The sequence below is a fragment of the Juglans regia genome, chromosome 3 (assembly GCF_001411555.2).
Source record: "Juglans regia cultivar Chandler chromosome 3, Walnut 2.0, whole genome shotgun sequence".
Classification (NCBI taxonomy): domain Eukaryota; kingdom Viridiplantae; phylum Streptophyta; class Magnoliopsida; order Fagales; family Juglandaceae; genus Juglans; species Juglans regia.
Genome location: NC_049903.1, coordinates 9,239,385 through 9,262,958, shown reverse-complemented (window position 1 = coordinate 9,262,958; position 23,574 = coordinate 9,239,385). Strand labels below are relative to the sequence as shown.

General features: G+C 39.0%; 1 protein-coding gene and 1 long non-coding RNA gene across 2 annotated transcripts; both read left to right on the top strand.

Annotated features, from left to right (window-relative positions):
* The first annotated feature begins 1,608 nt into the window (after window positions 1-1,608).
* LOC108992737 (ankyrin repeat-containing protein ITN1-like) lies at window positions 1,609-18,564 on the top strand. Its single transcript, XM_018967363.2, has 8 exons — window positions 1,609-2,134; window positions 2,311-2,460; window positions 3,421-3,971; window positions 4,300-4,915; window positions 10,682-10,771; window positions 11,145-11,299; window positions 18,307-18,361; window positions 18,470-18,564. The coding sequence occupies exons 1-8, from the start codon at window positions 1,609-1,611 to the stop codon at window positions 18,562-18,564; spliced, it is 2,238 nt and encodes a 745-aa protein (XP_018822908.2).
* A 2,026-nt stretch (window positions 18,565-20,590) lies between these two features.
* On the top strand, window positions 20,591-21,968 carry LOC118347937. The gene is made up of 3 exons (XR_004801126.1): window positions 20,591-20,922; window positions 21,041-21,107; window positions 21,936-21,968. It is a non-coding gene; the product is annotated as an uncharacterized LOC118347937 (long non-coding RNA).
* The last annotated feature ends 1,606 nt before the right edge of the window (window positions 21,969-23,574 follow it).

Genomic DNA, 23,574 nt, shown 5'->3' with positions numbered 1-23,574 from the left:
TACCACAGGTGAAAATGTTTCATGGTAATCCACTCCTGGTTGCTGAGTGAAACCTTTGGCAACTAGCCTTGCTTTCCTCATTTCAATGGTGCCATTGGAATGGTATTTGGTTTTAAAAACAAATTTGTAATCTATGAGAACTTTTCCAGAGGGTAGGTCAGTGAGTGTCCAAGTATGGTTAAGCTCTAAAGCTTCAAGTTCAGCCTCAATTGCTTGACACCAATCAAGGTCCTTAACAATTTGTTTAAAAGTCTGATGATCAATGTGTGATGATATGACAACAGAAAAAAAAAATGTGCAGGAGATAAATTGTTATAAGAAATGAAGGAAGATAAAGAAAAAAGAATACCTGAAGAAGTAGCCATGTTCCCTGATTGAGAAGGTGAGATAGAAGAAGCTTGCTGACAATGAAAATCCTGAAGGTAGTGAGGGGTTGTTCTGGTTCGAGATGACTTTCTAAGGATAGGTGGAAAGGAAAGGGATAGTGAGTCAAGTGGAGTGGGTGGAGGGGAAGGGGGTAGTGAGTCAGGTGGAGTGGGAGAAGGAAATGAAGGTTCTGAAGGGGTAAAAGAATTGTTATGAGGGAGAGGTGCAGGATGGAAAGATGGAGGGGGTGTTTGAAAAAGAAGCTGTGTGGGTGAAGATTGAAGGTCAGGTTGGTGAAATGGAAACACATATTCATGAAAAGTCACATCTCTGGATATGAAGACTGTTTTAGAGTGAAAGTCAAGAAGTTTATACCCTTTCACTCCAAATGGGTAACCAAGAAGGACACAAGCTCTTACTCGAGGTTCAAACTTGGTTCTGTTGTGGGATAAGGTGGATGCGAAGCATAGGCAGCTAATAATTCTCATATGAGAATATGTAGGAGGGGAATGGAAAAAAAGTTCATATGGTGTTTTGTTGGAAAGCAAAGGGCTAGGAACACGATTGATAATGTAAGCAGCCGTTAGAATACAATCACTACAATAAGAATTGGGAAAGTTTGCTTGAATTTTGAGTGCTCTGCCTATGTTCAGAAGATGTTAATGTTTCCTTTCAGCAATCCCATTTTGTTGAGGGGTTGCCACACATGTTTTGTGGTGAATGAGGATCTGTAGACTTTTTAGGCTTGGTTAAGCTTCCATTAATAATGTGACACATTTATCACCATTAGATGATAAAGAATCATGTAATAAATATTCATTTAATGGTGATAAATGTGTTATATCTTACTTAGTAGGATGAAAGTAGGATAGTAGTATGGTGTATAGAATTTTCCTATATATATATATGTATGTATATGCCTTACTTATTCATCAATAAATTCCTAGATTAATATAATTATCCAAAGACGTCCCAGAATAAAGTTAACAAAACTAGTCTTCAAAATGCAACAAGCCTATCATGCTTGTTTACGAAGCATATCATCATGGTTCAGCCTTAATTTATACGAAGCATATCATCGCCTTCGATTGAAGGTTTCCGAAAGCAATATTATAAGGATTCGGAATCTCTTTGCTTTCACCTATACATGATCATTATAGAATGTCGCATGCATGTAATAAACCCACGAGCAAACCACATACTCATCAGTTCTCCCTCTCTCAAGCACACTTTGATCAGACAATGTCTCCCAAATCAGAAAGGATCGTTAGGCATCATAAGCTAAATGCGGAGTTGTACCAGGCCTTGCTGAGTGAAGATGCCGACAAGGTGAAAGAATTGTGTTCAAAAGTTGGGGAGCAAGGATTGCACATACTGACAATACATGACGACACTGTGCTCCACGCAGCCACTTATTCCAAACAAACCCAATTGGTACTCCATCTTCTAGATGAACTGCCTCCCCAACATCTTGACAAAATGATCCGACAAAACCACCAAGGAAACACCATTCTCCACGAAGCGGTCGTATCCAATGTACAGATTGACGTGGTAAAGAAGGTGTTAGAGAAGGCCCCAGGACTGTTATGCATGCGTAACCACCTTGGAGAGACCGCGCTCTTTCGGTCGGTCCGCTATGGCAAGGAGAAGATATTCCAATTCCTTGCAGGAAAAATTTCCGATTACAATGAAGCTAATCAAAAACTCTTTCTCCAGAGGAGTGATAAGTCTACCGTTCTACACTTTGCCGTCCTTAATGAGCGCTTCGGTTGGTTCTCCCATGCATTCATAACAACATCATCTAATTATTACGTACAATATACACACACACACAAACACACACCAATCTATATATATTTATTTATGTATATATACACAAATGTGTCGTGCACATGATATTTCTCTTTTTCCCCGTAAGAAATTAAATGGATTGCGTACGTACAGATTTGGCATTGCACATTGCGGATAAGTACAAGCACTTGGTTGGTGAACGAGACGCAGATGGGATGACTGCTCTTCAACTTCTATCATGCAACCCAGGAGCTTTTCTACGAGAGGAACAAATGGGTTTTTTACCGCAAATCATCAATTCTGGTTCGTTTAGATGAAACATGCATTAATCTTCTAATTTAGGTCCGGCCACCATATATGCCGCCATGTCACTTACTCACCTATCCAATACATTATACGTTTCCTAATGTTAGTGTGTGTGGGATTTTTGTTTATATTTTTTTTATTTTCAGTTTCTGGTTTTATTTTTATTATATTGTTAGATATTGTACGCTTGTAAAATGTATAGTATTCCTTTTAATCCAATCATTACCGTTTCATCCTTCGGCCTATTTGTGAGGTATCATGCATGGGGATAATTGGCTGCAGGTTAGAAACAAAAATTTAATTTGCAATTCATTGATGCTACAAATTAATATTAGAAGATATAAATTAAAGGATAATGATCATGATTAAAAGGCTTCTGAATATATCTCTCATATTTTAAATTTTGGATACATATTATTTGTTTTATGTTTTTATTGTTTATTTTTTATTTAAAATTATTTTAAAAATTAATTTGAAAATGAGGGTTAATTTACAAGTTTTTAATTCTTATATATGTTGTATAAATTATATATGATTTTTTACGTGTATCTTTTTCTTTTTTGTCATGTGGCATATACCACATGCCCATAACGTACGAAACACTTGCATGACATGTACTCACATAAGCAACTCTACTGATTTAGTTAACAACAACTTAATGGAGGGAGGGACCTAATTTATAAAATTTGAAACGAAATATCTCCAAGATAAAATTAAAAACCCCAATTTCTTAACAAAATAACGTATAAAGCTTAGTAAATAATACTAAAAACTATTTAGAGTTCATGAACTCTAAAGAGTTTTATTTTGAGTTCATGAACTCTAAAGAGTTTTGTGGTCATGAAAGCCACTGCCTGATGCTTTATTGCTTTAGATGGTGTATAAGATCTTGATATATTTTTCCTTTTATATATACATGCAATAATTAGTACTTACAACTTCCAAACTCATGAACAGCCAGCTCATATTTTACTTCAACCAAACAACCAGAGCCTGCATATATATCAGCTTTGAAGCTGGCCAAGTTCCTAATTGAAAGAGATACCTCGTGGGAAGCAACTTATCCTGGAATAGACCAGAGCAAGCCTAGGCTCCACAAATATGGAGGGAGCCCAACCGGAGAGAGGGGAGTTGGACAAGGCTCCCAATTAATGACTACACTTGGTAATCATGAAGGGGATCTACCAGAAACAGATACTCCTCTGTTTTTGGCAACTAAGTCAGGCTGTGTAGACATTGCTGAAGAAATACTGAAGCGTTACCCCCAAGCAGTTGAACATATTGATGACAGAGGGCGGAACATATTGCATATAGCTATAAAGTTTCGTCGGTTGAATATTTTTGACATTGTAACGAAAGGAGAAGTGCCCGTGAAAAGACTGGTACGAAAAGTCGACAACGAAGGAAATTCTATACTTCATGTCGTTGGAATGAAATTAAAAGATTATATGCCCGAGACATTGCGAGGCCCTGCACTTGAGTTGCGAGATGAAATGCTATGGTTTGAGGTACGTAGTGCACTTCTAATACTCTTTCTTGCTGCATGCTTTAGGCGCACAAATCAAATACACATTAATTAATTAGCACGTACAATATATACTTTCAAGCTATAACTGATCAAAATATTGTTGAAAGCTTTAAAGAAATCATGAATTTTCTTGAAACCTTTTTCGGACAATGATCATTAATTGGTTGAAACGTTATGGCCAGTTCATCCATCCGGAGAGGTTGACATCTATTTCAAATTCTTAATTGGTCATGCGCACACATGTTTCCTCTTATTTTTAATTGAACTTTAATCATTATGTTATATTTTTTGGTGTTCATGTACTGCAGCGTGTGAAGTTAATCACCCCACCCCATTTCCTTGAACATCGTAACGATATGAAGCTGACCGCTGAGCAATTTTTTTATAAAGAAAATAATGAACTCCGAACATCAGCAACAGAATGGCTAAAGCGGACCTCAGAAGGATGCACCGTTGTCGCAGTACTCATTGCTACCGTTGCCTTTGCTGCAGCCTACACAGTACCTGGAGGTCCAAATAGTCAGACAGGTGCTCCAGTCCTCGTCAACAAACCTTTCTTTGCGGTTTTTACTGTGACCGATGTATTGTCCCTTTCATTTGCTTTGACATCAGTGGTAATATTTCTCTCCATCGTCTCATCACCATTCCGATTACAAGACTTCAAGGAATCTCTTCCAAATAAGCTCATGTTTGGGTTCACATTTCTATTCCTCTCCGTATCCATGATGATGCTTGCATTTGGAGCAACCGTCCTCCTCATGATACAAAACAGGGAAAGCTGGACAAAAGTCATCCTATATGCACTTTCTTTCCTACCAGTTGGAATCTTCGCACTTTCATATTTCCCTCTCCATATATCACTATCGGAAACTTACAAGTACTTGCTGAAAAAGCTGAAGCGGGCAATTCCTTGGAAACTTTTTGGTATGGTGCTATCTATCCCAGCCTATTTGTTCTGTTGTTGTAGAAATCTAAGCACTAATTCCCTCGAACTCCCTCGGCATCAAGCAACTAATTAAAAGTTAAAAGCGGCATCAACCCATGCTGTTGCACCACAAACCTCTAATTTAACTTATCTGCTTGAAGGCCAGGGGATCAATCAGACGTTAGTATATACGTACCTTTGGAAATTAAGTACACATTGTCTGCCGCTTTGAGTTGTAGCTTGGCCATCCACTTCAAGGCTTGAGCTATGGTTTATCCCTGAATATGTATATATATGTATTTTAGTTGGATGTGTGTCATGTTTATATATAATAAAATACTGTGTGTATTCTGTTTGGGCTTTTATCTTGGGGCATGCATGGTATGATCTTGTACGTTGTGGTAATTCATGTACGTACTCGCGTGTTTGCAGTTTGTGAGGTTCCCACAGCTTTATGATCTGTTGTTAACTTGTTCCCAAACATTGTACAGTTTCACTTTGAGAATTAAGTACATTTAAAAAAATAAATAAATTATTTGTCTGAATTAATTTTATCATACAAGAAAAATGGGCTGTGATCAATTTATTGTAACTAAAAGACTTTTCGCAATTAATTTTAGTTATAAATAATCATTTTACTGGAATTAATTGGTCGCAAATAAGTAATTTTCTTGTAAATTCGATCAATTCATTTCTCAATTAAATTTACTATACGTATAGCAGTATATATGTAAACTTTGTAGTAATTTTGATTTGCATTAAGAGCAATGATCAAATAAAAAAATCATATTAGGTATGGTTTAAAAATTTAAAATTTTGAATCCAATGTACAGATCATCTCCAATTTCCTAAAAAAAATAATTTTGAAAAGACTGAAAAAATTAAAAATAAAACAGAAGTGAGAAAAAAGTACTACTGTGGGATCATATTACGTCAAACTAACAGATCGAACACGTTCAGGATTCTTGCTTTACATCCATATGGCAGCTCTTAAAACAGATTATTAATGCTCACTTTAGTATATTAATAGGTGACGATTGATATTAACTTAGCACTATTGTGAGAAAATCAAGAGATGTTAGAAAGCCAAGTAAGCACGCGTGGTAGTTCTATACTAGACTTTGTCTAAAATTGACTAAGATTAATTTTGTGAAAAACATGCATATTTGGTTATAAAAACATCGTCAGTTATTTTCTACCCTAGTCTCGTATCTGAACTTTGAAGTCTGAGATTTTATCATAACTAACGTAGACATGAACAATTTTTGTACTCTATTTTCTCTACTGCGCGCATATAAGAATGTGAAAAACAAATCTAAAGTTTTGATTCGCTATTATGATATTATATATTCAATATACTATTTCTGTTACTGCTTAGATTTTTTTCTGTTTTGATTCCTGGCCCCGCCATGATTTTGTAAGAGTGGCCTATGATTTTTGGCCCCACCATGGGATATAATAATGATCTCTAATTTTTGGTTTTGCCACGAGATATAATAGTGACCTTCAATTTATGACCCTAGCTACCATGAGATCTAATAATGGCTTCTGTTTTGAATGCAATCACTTTGATAATAAAGTTATTTATGATATGATTGGCTATCTGCATAATGCATAACCTTGTCACAAGGTAAACACGACCTCTATTATGAGGGCAATCACTTTGATGACAATGTGATTTATGTTCTACTTGATTATCCACAAAATGCACAACCCTACCACAAGGGTAAACGGAGCTTCTTTTTTTAGTGCATCACTTTGGTGATAGAATAGTGATTTATGTTCTACTTGACTAACCATAGATATGCATAACCCTACCATGGGGTAAACATGGCCTCTATTTATGTTTCTCATATTGCTTTAGTTATGCTTGTGCCTAAAATCTTTTGTAGATATTATATTTGTAATAAAGTGCTTCTGAAAATACTACGACCATATTTTTTAGAGCTATCTGTTTCTATCTTCAATAACTGGCTCATACTTACACACTAGTATAGATTCGCTATTTACTGAGTCAGTGGGCCTCACCCCTTTATCCACCATTTTTTTCAGATATTTGATTAATTGTTATGACTATTGGAATAGATGGCATGGGACAGGATCATAATAAGATAAATGTGATATAAGTGCCGGTTTGGCATAAGATGATTAGTTTTATTTAAGAGAAACTTTGTCAGTATTTAGTTTATTTTGTTCAGAAGAATTTTTTAGGCATTTCATTTTAGAGGACTTTTTGAATCTAAGTTATTATATATTATTGTGGATTTTCAAAAAAAAAAAAAAATTATTGTGGATTTCAAGTTAAATGGGTTCATCCCGAAAAGGGAGCGTGACATGCGTGGCATGTGCTTTGAGCCACACTTTGTCCATAAGAGTATCGCTTTCATCCCTGCTAAAGTATGAGACATAAACTTTGTCGGTAAGCAAAGTGCTGGAGACCCATAACTTATTATGGAAAATGCGAACGGAATTATACCATAGAGGAAAATCATAATTAATCAACTTTAAATGGTAGTAATTAAAAAGACTTTGCACATATATATATGCGCATATATATATATATATATATATATATATATGTGAGTATTGCTACATACAGTCATGGAGTGCGTAAGTATTGTGCAGTCATTTTGAAAAATAGTGGGTTCCGTATTTATTTATTTTTTTCAAAATGATTGCACGGCACTTGCACACTCAAGACTGTAACTATCATTTCTTTATATATACATATGTGTATATATATATATATATATGCATGCATATGCCTTATCCACCAATAAATTTCTAGCTAGAATAGACTATCCAATGTCATGTATAGTCCCAAAATAAAGTCAGCAAAACCTTCCCACAAAAAGGAGCAGTACTTGAGGATTTACACATGGGAGATCAGAGATTAGACTGAGCTCTCTTGTTAATCAATCTTGGTCTCAATCTGATCTCTAACTTTCCCTTACCCATTTGGAGAAGACTCATTCTGATCATTGCCACCTTCTCATTATGAATAAAGAGATACATAAATTTGGTCCCTCATCCTTTAAATCCTAAAGGATGTGGACTAAACACCCACAGTTTCTAGACTTTGTTTCTTCTAATTGGAATCAGCTTTGTCATTTTTATGGTTTGACGAAACTAGTTTTTAGATTAAAACATTTGAAAAAAAAAAAAAAAAAACTTTGAAAGATTGGAACTTTTCAGTTTTTTCAACAATTTTCAAAATCTTGACGATTTATGTGACAAAATTGAAGATACTCAACTTTTTTCGCAAACTTCAACTCTTCATTTTGACCTAGTCATTTTCCAAAATCTTGAAAAATATTATAATGACAAGTTGATCCAAGAAAAAAAATCCTTTTAAGCAAAAGTCCAGAATTCAATAATTATCTGAGGGTAACAAAAACACCAAATTTTTTCATCACATGGTTGCTCACAATATGGGAAAGACTTATATCACCTCCCTCACCCTTCCTCATGGTTCCTCATCGTCCGATCATAACTCCATTCACTCAGCTGTTGTGGAATTTTTCCACAATCAATTAACTGCCTCTCACACTCTTTCTAACAACTCCCTATTTGATATCATTCCTAATCTGGTTTCTGAGGATAATAAAACTTTCCTCAAATTGTTACCCTTAGAAGAAGGTCAACAAGCTTTCTATAGCATTCCTTTAGATTCGACTCCCAATCCAGATGGTTTATGTTTCTCTTTTTATATCTCTTGCTGGACTATCATCAATTCCGACCTTTTCGAGGCAATCACTCATCTTTTTAGACGAGGCCCATCTCCTTCCTTAAAGCATACATTCATTTCTTTGATTCCTAAAAAATATAATCCCTCCACCCTTTTTGGACTCCAGACCCATCGGTCTTTGTCAAGTATCTTACAAGATTTTTTCTAAAATTCTGACTTCCTGTCTTGCCACCATCTTGCCTAATCTTATATCCAACCATCAGAGGACTTTTGTTTAAGGAATGATCATTACAATTAGTATTGTTTTGGCTCAGGAGTTAACCCACAATCTTGCTAGGAATACCAGAGGCAATAAAGTCATGCTTAAATTTGATATGACCAAGGCTTTTAACAGGGCCGCATCAATTGGCATTACCTCACTCGGGTTCTTCTCTCCTTTGTTTTCAACAATATTGTTGTCTCCTTATTTCATAAATTCTTTTCTAATCCCACCTTCTCTATTTGTTTGAATGGAACTCATTTTGGTTACTTCAATTTTAGTACAGGCCTGAGACAAATGGATCATCTTTCCCCTCTGCTTTCAATTCTCAAAGAGGAACCCCTTAGTAGAGGTCTTCATCAGCTTATGATTAATGACCATGTCACTCCTTATAGTGTCCATCGTGGTTGTTCTCCTATTTCTCATATCATTTTTGCTTATGACCTTTCGATTTTCACCAATGTTTCCAAGGAAAGCCTTTCCACTCAGATGACTTTCATCTCTAATTATGAAAATACTTCCGAACAAAAGATCAATCACTCCAAAATTATTTTCTTATTGCATAATAAAATTAACACAACTCATAGTACTAATGCTGAAAAACTCGAACAACAAGCCGGAATAGGAGAAATAATCATTCCTGGTCCGCTATGGCGATCTGGGCCTCGATCAGTGTGGTGCAGAGCCCCCGACGATAGTCCTATGCTGTTTTATGGTGTTCGTACGCACAAACATGGCAGTGAGCAGTAAATAAATGTACAGAAAATAAACAGAGTGAGACATACAGATTTACATAGTTCGGTACGGGGTCTACATCTACGGGGGTTTTGGGATGGGAGAATCCACTATAATATGCTTGTTTTACAGTCTCTCATGGTCTCTCATCCTCAATATACAATGGAGATTAGAGCTCTATTTTCTGGTGGAGCACACGTCGCTGAAGTCCCTCTCGTGAAGTTGAAGAAGTTGAAGGAGAAGTCAAAGTCCCTGAAGTCGTTTGGTCCCCTCACGTTTATCTTCTGCCCCCTGCTTCCTTTATTCCTTAATGTCTCATCCCATTTCCTTTATGTCACTTCTCTCATTTTCCTCCTGACAATCTGTCCTCCCTTAGCCTTTTGTCCCCTCATTCCCTCTCTCTTTCTTCCCTCCTGAAGAGACCTCCTACCTTGGGTTAGGTCTAGAAAACACTATAGGCTTGGTATATTTTATCCCTTCCAGTTGCTCACGATCCTTAAGGACAATTTGCTCCAAAAAAGAAGACCTTTAGAATCCTTAAAGATAAAATATGCAATTGAGATAATCTGCCAAACTTTCTAGATAAATAAATTTTGGGAGCGGGTTTCTGGTTATCTATTTCATTTGCATTAAACAATAATGATTTTCGAGCTTGAGATTAGGTGGGAGATGGGCTCGATCGCGTGAAGTGCGAACATGGAGTTTGGCTTTGGCAAGAGATGGGCTCGACCGCATTAAGTGCAAGTGCGGGGCTCAACTTTTGGTGGGAGATAAGCTCGACCGTGTAGAGTGCGTGCACGAGGCTCTGCTTAGTGAGATAAATGAGAGGCTAGCAGGAGATTGGCTCGATCATGTAGTGCGAGAGCGCGTGGCTCAACTTTGGTAGGAGATGGGCTCAACTGTGAAGCTCGTCTTAGCGAGATAAGCGGGAGATAGGCTCTACAACGCTAAGTGCAAGCGCGAGGCTCATCTCCAAGTACAAAGGTCGAGCAGTCAAGCAACCTACCCGCCTATTGGGCGCCTGGGGAGCCAAGAGGTCCTTGGCCTTTCCTGTATGTTGACTCATTGTTGAAAATAACCCAGGAGAGGCGGTGGGGACTGGACCCGCACTTCACTGTGAGATAGGCTGGGCCACCTTAAGGCTAAACCCACCTATTGACCCTCAACGGGAAGGTAAGTAGGAGATGTTTGATCGTGCTACAAAAGTCAAACTAGTTAGTGTAAATATTTTCCAATCACGAGTGCAAAATTCGCAAACTTGAATTGTTGTCCTGGAGTGTGGCGAAGGTCTGAGGCTTAGTGTTTACAGGAGCAGATGCATTCCTTAGAGTAACATCAGGTAGTCGAAAGAGTGAACCTGCACTCCAACGTGAGAGAGGTTGGACAGCCTAGAGACTAAACCCTCCTCTTAAAGTCTCACAAGGAGGACCCGCACACCCATGAGAGAGGTCAAGCTACCTGGAGACAAGAATCGCCTCTTTGAGCCTTACGGGAAGTAAGTTGGGCAGTTTAAGACAAGACCCGCACCTGCCTATTGATGCTACAGGGAAGGTAAATGTCGGGCAGGCTAGAGATGGTCTCGCACTTCGTTGTGACGGAGGTCGAAGTAAGTCTTCAGACAGCCAAGAGACTGGACTCGCACTCCTTTGTGAGAGGTCAAGCTGCTTGAGTCAAACCCGCCTCTTTGTGCCTCACAGGGAGGTAAGTCAGGCAGTTTGAGACTAAACCCACACTTCGCAGCGACAAAACTCGAGGTAATTCATAGAGCAGCTGAGAGACTGGACCTGCACTTCGCCGTGATTGGGGTTGAGCTACTTGGAGAGAAGATTAGCCACTTTGTGGTAAGTCGACCAGTTTGAGACTGAACCCACTCCTGCATGTTGATGCCGCAAGGAAGGTAAGTGTCAAGGTAGGCCAAATCTGGTCCCACACTTTGCCTTGACGAAGGTCGGGGTAAGTCTTCGGGCAACCAAGATGCTGGACCCACACTCCTCAGTGAGAGGTCGAGCTGCCTAAGGCCAAACCCGCCTCTTTGTGCCTCATGGGGATGTAAGTCAGGTAGTTTGAGACTGGACCTGCACTCTCATGTTGAAGTCACAAGGAAGGAAAGTGTCAAGGTAGGCTGGACTTGGTCTTGCACCTCACTGTGAGGGAGGTTAGGCCCCGGGGTTGGACTTGCCTATTGACCCTCACAGGGAGGGTAAGTAGGAGAGGCGCTTGTTCGTGCGCATGTGAATGCCAAGCAGTTTATTCTGATGGAGACAAATTGAAACCTTCAAATGGTGTGCGAGTGGGGCTGAGTAGCCAGTGTTTCACACTAAATGACTCAATTATGTTAGCAAAACTAAAATGCACACAAGTTTTGAGGGAGACAAACCGAATATTTTAGTCACTAAAGTTGGTCCGCTTGACTGAAATTGGCGCTGTTGGTTGTATTTTCTTCCCTTTCTGGCCTTTCTTCTTCTTTTTCTTCCTTTTTTAAGCATCCACAGTGGGCGGACCAAACATAATCTCCATCGTGGTAGAGGACTAGGGATGTCATAGGTTGCATGCCACTTGTGGTAGGGCAGGACTTTCGTCGCTGGGGATCTCCCTATCAGTAATGGAATGCACTGGCGAGTGACAAAACACCTAGTCTAAGTGATTTTGACAGTGGTCGTGTTTGGGCAACGCTATTGCCAAGGAATGGAGGTGACCAAGAAAGTTCTGTAGATAAGCAAGGGGTGGTTGAGCAAGACTGGTGCAGCACGTTGCATAAGCCATGCAACATGCCTTGGAGGTAGCTCGCATTGGGTCAGGCAATTTGATCTAGTGGTGGTCGTGCACAGTGTTGGTGCAGCATGTTGCATGATGTATGTGATGCTCATACAGAGACCGAGACTAGTGCATAGCCGAGGGGAGCTCAGCTGACCGAGGAGTCTGCCTGAGGAGCGAGAGGCCGAGTCAGGTTTCACGCCGAGGAGGATCTCGCTAATGGTTGGGAAAATGGCCGAGTCGTGTTGGCCAAGTGGAGAAGCTAAGATAGATGTTAAGCCGAGGAAGGGGAGTCCGCCCACTGGCCGAGTCGAGTCAGGTCCCTAGTAGAGGAGTTCGCAGGCGAGGAGCACACCACGAGTAGGAGTCTAGAGCCGAGGGGGGACCTCGGCCGTAAGGCATGTGGGGAGTACGAGTCGGGTCAGATCTCTAGCCATGGGCAAGGTGCCCAGTGTTCGAGGAGTAGTCCGTAGCTTAATTATAATGGTCGGTGGGAAAGGCCTTCATCGGCATTCTCTGTCAACGAGGGCCAACACACCGATGGCCTTAGTAGCTATCAACGACTGGCGGGTCATTGCTTGCCAGCTATCGTGAGGCATCGTGCATGGCGTGTCGCTAGTGTGGGTACTTAAGCGACCGTCACCTTTCAAGAAGGGAGGTTCCTTATCGGAGATAAAAACTGTCGACAACTCAGTGGAGGCTGCCAATGGCTGTCCCAGGCCATCCACGGGGCTAGCGAAGAGTCCAACTGCTGCACTCCCGTGCATGTGTTGCCTGCGGCAAGGCTGCTACTGGTTGGGGTTGGTCGGTGACCACCCTAAAGGAGACAAAAGACGCCGGTGGGCCACTAGGTGGCCACCAGCACCCCTGTTGCGCCACAAAGGGGCTGGCTAAGAAGTTCAAGCCGCTGCTCTCCCGTGCAGCTATGGTGGTCGGAGACCACCCCTGGGCTTGTAGAATCTGCCTGTGGTCCAAGTGGTGACTGCCTTGCCGCGCATTATGCATGGCACTATGCATGCCATGTACAGTGCAGATGTGCATGGTGCTACGTGGCACTATTCACTTAAGTGTACAATTATTGCCCATTGTATATATGCCTGATCATAGTGTATTTTCGTGCACAATATTTGTACTATGCACTTAAGTGCCTAGTACACTCAAAGAACAAGGAGTTGTGAGCACTCACGGTTCAAGTGGTTGGGGAGTTTGGACTCTCGGCTTTAGACACTAGGTGCATAAAAAGCATTTAAGTGCAATGCACTTAACCGCCTGGGTAAGGAAAAGTTCACTCATTCATTCACTGTAATAGTATTTTTCATAAAATAAAAGTTGAAAGGTTGAGAACATTTATCTGGGAGGATTTCATATGCCCATTCAGTGACTATTTAGATCTTCGAAAAATCATCATTCTCTTGCTTCCGTTGTAAAAAATACATCGGATCCCACAAACGACACCAACTATTAATGTCAAAAAAATCACACAACAGATCAGAAGATGTGAAAGTGTCATTCTCAGTTTGTTATGGCGATCTACGACTCGATTGGTGTGATGCGGAGCCCCTGGTGATGATCAGGTGTGGTTGTACAGTGTCTGTGCGTACATCCATGACAATGAGTAGTAAATAAATACAAACAAATTAAATAAATAAATTTAGACACAGATTTACATGGTTCGACATTGAGCCTACGTCCATTGGAGTTTTGGGAGGGGGAGAGTCCACCATAATATGCTTGTTTTACAGTCTCTCATGATCTCTCATCCTCATTATAAAATGGAGACTAGAGCTATTTTCTAGTGGAGCAATGGTCGCTGGAGTCCCTCTCGTGAGGCTGAAGAGGCTGAAGGAGAAGTTGAAGTCCCCAAGGAAAAGCCTGGCCGAAAAGGGTCCCTAAAGTCGTATGGTTCCCTCCCTTTTATCTTCTATCATTGCTTCCTTTATGTCTCATCCACTCTCCTTTATGTAACTTCTCCCCTTTTCCTCCCTCAACCTGTCCTTCCTCAGGCTTTTGTCCCCTCATTTCTTCTCTCATTCTTCCCTCCTAATGGTTCCTCCTACCTTGGGCTAGGCCAAGAAAACACTACAGGCTTGGTACATTTCATCTCTTCCAAGTAGAAACATCATTGCTTCTACCACTAGTTTTAGTGGAGCCAAGTTCCCTACCACTTATCTTGGAGCTCCCATTTCCTATGGGAAAACCCCTATATCAACTTATAATCTGATTCTTCTCAAGATCGAAAATAACATTTATGGGTGGAAAGGTCGTCTCCTTACTACCAATAGCAAGCTCACCTTAATCAAATATGTGCTCTCCTCCATTTCTATTCATAACCTTTCGGTTCATAACCTTAGCTCTAAGAAAAATCATTGACTCTATCCACAAAGCCTTTGCTAATTTTTTCCTGGGGTGATAATGATGAACACACTAAATAGCATTAGATATCTTGGACCTATATATGTTGCCCTTCCTCTAAAAGTAGCCTTGGCATTAGAAATTTATATGATGTCGTTGACGCTTTTCATTGTAAATTAGTTTGGAGATTTCTTCAATCGAACTTCCCATGGGCTATGTTCATTTCTCAAAAAATACATGAACAATGTCTCCTCATTGGATCTTATTGCTTCCAAAACCTATCATTCCAATTCCTAGAAAACCATTTGTAGATTATTGCCCATCATTCACGCCGAAAGCCAATAGACCATTCATGATGTTTCTATTCGTTTATGGCATGATAATTGAGCAGGTAATGGTTCCCTTACTCAAAAAGGTTTTATAATCTCCAATCTTTCCTTTGATGACAAAATCCAGCATTGTGGTATTCGTTTGGCTTCTTAGTGTAATAATGGCCTGGATGGGCGTGTGAAAGTGTAAGACCCAGCCACTAACATCCATGCACGTGGTTCACGGTTCCATAAACTGTCGCACGGGTTCACGCCTTACGTCGCTTATGTTCACATTCTTATTTCCATTTTCATGCAGGTTCATTCATCCTTTTCCTCTAGGTTTTATCTCTTTACTATTTATATCTTGTATATATATTTATTTATTTGTGTTAAACATCTTCAACCCTAGACTAAGCGCCGCTCGTTCTCCTCTTCAGAAGGCCATCATTTCTCTGCAAAACAGCAAACCGAAGGCTCGGTTTGCACCTAGTAAACCGCCACCCCAAGCCGTTCGGTCTTCACACTCCACCATGAAACTCAGTCCAGACCTCACCATCGTGCTTAGCCGTACAAAGCCACCTCCTAGCTTCCCCGTGGCCAAGCCCTGCCTTCCTCTGTTTTGGTAGCCGAAAACAGAGCACTTCAGCCCCTTAAGTAGCTGAAATCTCCTCCTCCGAAAGCTCCTCCTTGTGGTGACCCCACAGAAACTGCTGGCGAGGACTCCTCATCACCCTGGTACACCACATGCCGCCTCAGTTTTTTTTCCCACGGTAAGCTCACGCCATTCTAGTTGGGGGTCCTTTTCTCTCGATCTCTCCCTCATTCTCTCACCATATGCCTCTCTCACTCGTCTCTCTCTCTTGCTCTCGCAGCCAATGACCAAGCGCCACTCCCTTTCGCGGTAGCCAACCACCAGCTCCACGCCGTCGTGCCCCCACCTCTCCATAAGTGCTTCAGCTGCACTGTGTGGAGTTTTCTTTTCTGGCGTACATAATATATATGTGGATGTATACGTAACTTACGTTAACTTAATAGTGGGAAATATTATTGACTTTTTCCTCTTATAGTACACCTACAGATTTATTGTTTCGGGTGTTAGCTTAATTAAGTTTATGTTATGTACTTTGGATTTGAAATCATGAGTATATTGCATGGGTTGTAAAGTATGTTTTATTTAGGCGTAGACATGTGGATTTATTTTGTTAAGTGGGTATTTTTAAGGGGACTAATATTTTTATTGGAATGGTTAGTAAGTAGACTGATAAGTAACACTTAAAAGAATATTTTTGTTTTATTATTATTTAAACAAAAGTATGAGTTTCTACTTATAATGATTTTGTTATAGTTATGTTATTTTGTATTATAAATTATAGTAAGATCTCTATCGTAAATAAGTTAGAATTAAATGTTTTAGTCGAAGTTCACGCCATTGATGAGTTTAGAAAGTGATGTTGGTATTTTAAGAATAATGAGAATTTTGGGTTTGAGGAATTAAAAATGGATTATTTTAGAAGTTGTAGGCTTGAATATCGAAATACGAGATTGATTGGAAATTTATGAAAATTTACGTGATTATCTTATAGGTGACGATTAATTTTTGTTCGGCATTGTTGAGGAAATTTTCAAAAGCTAAGAACTCTAGGTAAGCGGGGTTCCTATGCTAGACCTTACACGAATTATTGAGACTGAGGTTGACTTACTGAAAACTTGCATATTTTTGTGATGAAATGAGAACTTGGGAAAAACCAACCTCGGTTACTTATTTGCATTACTCATGAAATGGTATGAAAAAGAGAAAATTTTTTCTGACATGCATTGTGTAGACATGAGCTAAATTTTATCATGTTGTCTCTAAAATCTAAAAAAGAACGATATTAAGAATCTGAAAAATTGTGCATTTATTTAGAAATATGCTTCGACTTTTATTTTTCAGTATGTGAGGACGATCTGATTATGTTTTGGTACTCTGTGTTATTTTAATATGGCATCTGAAAACTTTTGGCATAGTGTACTGATTTTGTATCTGACTCTATCTCTGCTCTGCTCTGCTCCGTTATGATCTGCTCTGTTTGGGTTGGTATCAACTTCTCTGTCTCTGAGTGCACTCACTTTGGAAACAATGTGGTTTTATTGTGGTCTTTCATGTGTGCACACTCGGGGCTCCGAGAAGAATAAGGGAAAGATTTCACCTCTGTCTCTGTCCGGTTTTGCCACCAGGGATAGCACAGCCCTACCACGGCGGTGAAACATGGTCTCTGCTCTATAAGATACTCTATTTTGATGTGATGATGATGCTCAGGTTATGTTATGCCAAAGTACTCTGGGTTTTACTAGTCTTAAAACAATCGCTCTGTTACTATTGAAAACATGTTTTTGTTTTGCATGATAACTCTGTAAAATATTTTTTTCTGCATACTGTACTTTGTAAATGTTCACGTTTGCACGTTAGCATATATCCTCTGCTTACTAAGTTGTTGATAACTCACCCTTTATCTTCATATATTTTCAAATGATATTGATCACCCAGCTGGGGGTCAGGAATAGAAATTTGAGTTTGGCTAGATATGGATGGAAGGTCGAGTACCTAAGAGTACCATTGTTAGTAGAAGGATTTAACTTGAGTATTTGAAGTATTTTATGTTGTTTGGACCTATTGAGACCTAAAGATGTATTGTTTTAATTCATTGAGATATTTGGGAGATTGTGGACCCCCCTTTGGTTTATGTTATTTTGTAATGATAACTTATAGAGTTTGTATTATGGTTATTTGGTAAATATGAGATTGTGTACTATTTATGAAGTCATTGGAGTTTTAAATGCTTGGAGAGACAAGTTTGTAAGTGACATGTAGTAATTCTCCGGACCCTCAGGGACGGGGGTTTACAGAAAGATTCTGATCATGTTCTGTCTAATTATAATCCTTCTAAAGAGGTTTTGCATCATTTTTCCAATTTTTTTGGCTTCACCAATATTACCCTCACAATTTGAAACAAAAACCCTATCAATGGTGGCCTTTTTTAGAGGCACTGATCAATTTTATATAGTTGCTTAGATGCTACCATCTATCTTCTTTTGGAAGATTTGGTTAGCTAGAAACAAAGGTCGTTTTGATTAGCACTCTTACACCCATGCATTCATTGTCATCCACAAGATCAATAGGTGGCTAAGAGATCTTAATTCCTTCCTAAAACCTCATACTCTTACTTCCTCTTACAATATCTCTCTGCCCTTGTTAGTCTTGACATCTCCCATTTCATCATTCGTACTAAGAGACCTTTCTTAATTTGTTAGATAATTGCCCCGGTCATAGATTCCCTTAAGCTCAACATTGATGGTACTTCTAAAGGTAATCCCGGCCCTGCTAGTTGTTTAAGCTTTCTTCAGTCTTATATATAATTGCTTCATTACTGTTGGTTTTTCCTACCATCTTGGTTTGGGTGCTAACATTTTGTAGAATTATCGACTTTAAGGATGGGGCTTACTTTATGCTACCAGCTTCGTGTTTGGGACCTTATTATGGAAACAAATTCTCTTCTTGTTGTGAATTGATGGTTTAATAATAATTCCTAGCTTTCGGCATTAATTTGTTATGTTTTTAGCTTTAAGAAGTACTTTATTGTATCTTCCGACTTATGTTTTTCAATAGTATTTTTCCTAAGAGTCTTGTTTTGGAATTTCTATTCGAACCCTTTTGCTCTCCTTATATAAGGTATTCATCACCCCCCAAAAAAATATTTTTCAATAAAATTGAGATACCGTTTCTTCTTTAAAAAATAAATAAATAAACTCTTTCACAAATTAGTTGGCTAAGAGATGCTTCGCAAGTGCTTCGAGTCGCAGTTTGTCTATTAGCTAACTATGGCTTTCACTTTTAAAGTTGATAGACTCGCTATAAAAGAAAAATGATTTTATATCACTGACATTAATTAACTTTGTAAGGAAGCAAACCGGAGAGCCTTAACTTGTTATGCCAAATCTATATATATTTATATATATATGTGTGTGTGTCTTGAGTAAATCTATTTATCATCTTTTTTTTTTTATTATATCATGATGTAGTATTAGATAATTAAAAATTATTAATTTATTATATTTTATTTGTGAACCTATCATCTAATGTCAGATTTAATGTTACATCATGGAATAATAAGAGAATGATAAGAATTAAGATGATGAGGATTAATCTTCCTCATATGCCTTACTTATTCATCAATAAATTCCCAGAATAAAGTTATTATAACTGTATCTCAAATGATCCAGAGACGGACAGAATAAAGTTTACAAAACCACTAGTCTATCTACAAAATGCAACGATACTTGTGGTAACCTTTATTTTATGCTTATGTTAATGGTTCAACCTTAATTACGAAGCATATTATCATCACCTTCAATTGAAAGTTTCCGAAAGTAATACTACCATAAGGATTCGGAACCTCTTTGCTTTCAGCTATGATCATTACAAAATGTAGCATGCAGGTAATAAACCCACGAGCAACCCACATATACTCAGTTCCCTAGCTCTCTGATATCTCTATCTGTCTGATCTCTCTCTCCCAAACACACTTTGAGTAATGGGTTCTATATCAGAAAGGAAAGTTCAGCATGATCATAAGCTAAATGCTGAGTTGTACCAGGCTTTGCTGAGTGAAGAATCCGAAAAGGTGAAAGAATTGTGTTCAAAAATTGGGGAGCAAGGATTGCACATATTGACAATACACGACGATACTGTGCTCCACGCAGCCACTTATTCCAAACAAACTCAATTGGTACTCCATCTTCTAGATGAACTGCCTCCCCAACATCTTGACAAAATGACCCGACAAAACCACCATGGAAACACCATTCTCCACGAAGCGGTCGTATCCAATGAACAGATTGACGTGGCAAAGAAGATGTTAGAGAAGGCCCCAGGACTGTTATGCATAAGTAACCACCTTGGAGAGACCGCGCTCTTTCGGTCGGTCCGCTATGGCAAGGAGAAGATATTTCAGTTCCTTGCAGTAAAAATTTCCGATTACAATGAAGCTAATCAACAACTCTTCCTCAAGAGGACTGATAAGTCCACCATTCTACACGTTGCCGTCCTTAATGAGCGCTTCGGTTGGTTCTCCAATGCATTCATAACATGAATATCAATATTTAACAATATATATATATATATATATACACACCCATATATCTATATTTATGTATATGTATATATACACATGATGAAATGTGTCGTACATACGTGCACATATTATATATTACGTCCCTAAATATGACTCTTTTTCTTTGGCCTTTTCCTCACTAATTGGATTGCGTACGTACAGATTTGGCCTTGCAGATTGCGGATAAGTACAAGCACTTTGTAAGACCCAGCATTGCTAGACCCTTGCACGTGGTTCACATTTTCAGAAATCGTTTCACGGGTTCACGCCACGCATCGCACGGTTCACATTTTTCGTTTCCATTTTCGTGCATGTTTTCTTCCCTTTTATTTAGGTTTGATCTACTTTCTATTTTGGTCTATATATATATATATATATGAAGCAACTACAACCCTAGACTAAGTGCCGCTCGGTTCCCTCTTCACAGAAGCCCACAGTTTCTCTGCAGAGCACCAAACCGAAACCTCAGCCTGCACCAAGAGATGGCCACCCGCAGAGCCACTTCCGTGCAGCAACTCCACCACTCACAGTCTGGCCGGTAGCTCAAGCACTCGGAGTCTTTCCCCCAGCCGTGCGCCACCGTCCCTCCGGGTTCCACGTCCGGTTTCTCAGCCACTGGATTAAGAGCCTCTCCCCTGTTTTCACGCCTAAAAACAGAGGAATCCTCCCTCCATCCGTGTGCTGCCAACTTGGCAATCCTCACCGCCAGCCATCGCCGCACCACCATCAGTCCACCGCGCGCTACCTCTGCCCCTCGGTAAGCCACGGACACTCCCTCCCCATATCTTCCCCTCCACCTCTTCTCTCATTTTTCACCGCTCGGTTTCAGCTCTCTCTCTCTCTCTCTCTCTCTCATTCTTTCTCTTGCTTCGCAGCTAGGTGCCACCCTCGTCCGCCGTAGCCAGCCCCAGCTCCACGCCGCCGTGCTTTCCCCCACCCTCCGTAAGTGCTTCCGCCGCACCATGTGAAGTGAAAATTTTTTTTTGTGTGTGTACTTACATATATATATATATATATGCATGAGTGTTACGTAAACTTATTTGTTTTCTTCTGGTGTAAATATATATTTATATGTGTATATATATATATACGGATTTTCTGGTGCAAATATATATATATGTATATATATATATATATATACGGATGTATATGTAAAATTATATTAAATTAATAGTAGGAAATAATATTGTTTTGTTTTATTTTATTTTATTTTCTGTTCTCTTATAGTGCGCCTCCAAAGTTAGTGTTGGGGTGTTAGCTTAATTAAGTTATGTTATGTATTTCGGATTTAAAATCATGAGTATAATACGTGGATTGTAAAGTGTGTTTTATTTAGGCGTAGATGCATGAATTTATTTTGTTAAATGAGTATTTTTTTTGGGGCTTATATTTTATTGGAATAGTTAATAAATAGATTAATAAGTAACACTTAAAAAGAATATTTTAACGTATCCTTTTAAAAGAATATCTTTGAATTATTATTATTATTATTTAAATAAAATTATGAATTTCTAAGGATAATGAATTTATTATAGTTATGTTACCTTGTATTGTAAATTATAGTAAGATCTCTTTCTTAAATAAGTTAGAATTAAATGTTTAGTCGAAGTCGGATATTGACGAGTTTAGAAAGTAATGCTGGTATGTTGAGAATAATGAGAATTTTGAGTTTGAGGAATTAAAAATGGACTATTTTATAAGTTGTAGGCTTGAATATCAAAATACGAGATTGATTGGAGACTTATGAAAATTTACGTGATTATCTTATAGGTGACGATTAATTTTGGTTCGGCATTATTGAGGAAATTTTTGAAAAGCTAAAAAGTCCAGGTAAGTGGGGTTCATATGCTAGATTTGCATAAAAAGAAATGAACTGAGGTTGGTTTGTAAAAATGTGCATGTTGTTTTAAAAAGAAAAAGTGAAAAACAATCTCAGTATATGTTTTACATTCCCTCATGAGATACGTATGAAAGAGAAAATAAATGTTTTTGACATGAAATGTGTAGACATGAGCAATATTTGACATGTTTCTGAAATATGCAAAAGAGCGAATATGATATCATTGAAATTTTTATGCATGTGATACGAAATGATTTGGATCTGTTTTTTATCAAATAGAAATGATATGAATATGTTTCACACGTGTTTGGATATGATAAAACTTTGGCATACTTATCTGTTCTGAATATGATTCTGATATGATGATACTGTTCACGTGATATGGTTGGTACCACCATGATATGATATGAGTGCACCCACTTTGGAAACAAAGTGGTCTTTTTACATGTTCTTTCCTGTGTGCACACTCGGGACTCCGAGATTGAAAAAGGGGAAGTTCACCACATGATACTGCCTGGTTTGGCCACCGGGGATAGCACAACTGTAACACCCCGTATTTTAGTGTAATTTTTACTGAAGGATTTTTATTATTTATTCAAAAATTTATCCTCTTATTTTAAAATTGGTTGGATTTTTAGTGAGTTTATTTCTATGATTTTAATTTGTTAATTTGGTGAAAATTATTTTATTGTATGCTTTCTTGATATTTATTTATTGTTATGCATTTAAATTGCTTATAATATTTAAATTAATCACTGGGTGATTTAATTATTTCAATTTGACTTTACCATTACGTTTAAATTATTTTATTTAATTTGTGGTTTTAAAATCGTTTCCGTTGGATCATTTTCGTGACCCAAGTTATGAGGTTTGGACCTCATTTTTTTCCCCTCTTTTTCTTTCCTCTCCTTTTCTTTTTCTCTTTTTTCTTTTCTCCTTATTTTCCTTCGGTTTCTTCTCTCCCGCGCGATCTCTCTCTCTCCTCTCCTCCGCCCGTTTCCTTCTCTCCCTCCCAGCACCGTCGTCCGCCGGCGGTGGTCGACACCGCCCAGCCCCTCCGCTTCCCCTGCCGCCGACGAAGCTACCCCTCCATTTTTAGCCTCCCTTGTGCCGCCGTTAGCCACCACGAGACCCACGAAGCCGCGGCACTCTTTCCGCCGCTGCGCCGCCGTCGTTCCACCACCGGCCACCATCTTCCTACCACTTCATCCCCGACCTCTTGGCAATCCTTTGGACCCAACCCCAGCTCCGATCCGTCACCGGTGAAGCCCCACCAAGTCCATTTCCGATTTGTACTTTTGGCCTTAAACCACCATGTGCGCCGTCTTCCACGGCAAACCACCACCACCATTGGCTTCACCGACCTCTCTAGGCCCTACCCTATCATTTTGGGGTCTTCGTTTGTCTCCGTTGAAAAGTGGGTATTTGTGACCCACGGCCACAGTGTATTTTACACTGTGGTGTTGCTCAGACGTCGCCTTTTTCAGTTTCGTGATCCTTCGGAAATCATTATATAGCAATGTAAGTATTTTTTTCAAAGAATTCTCGTGAATTTAATGTATTTTTGCA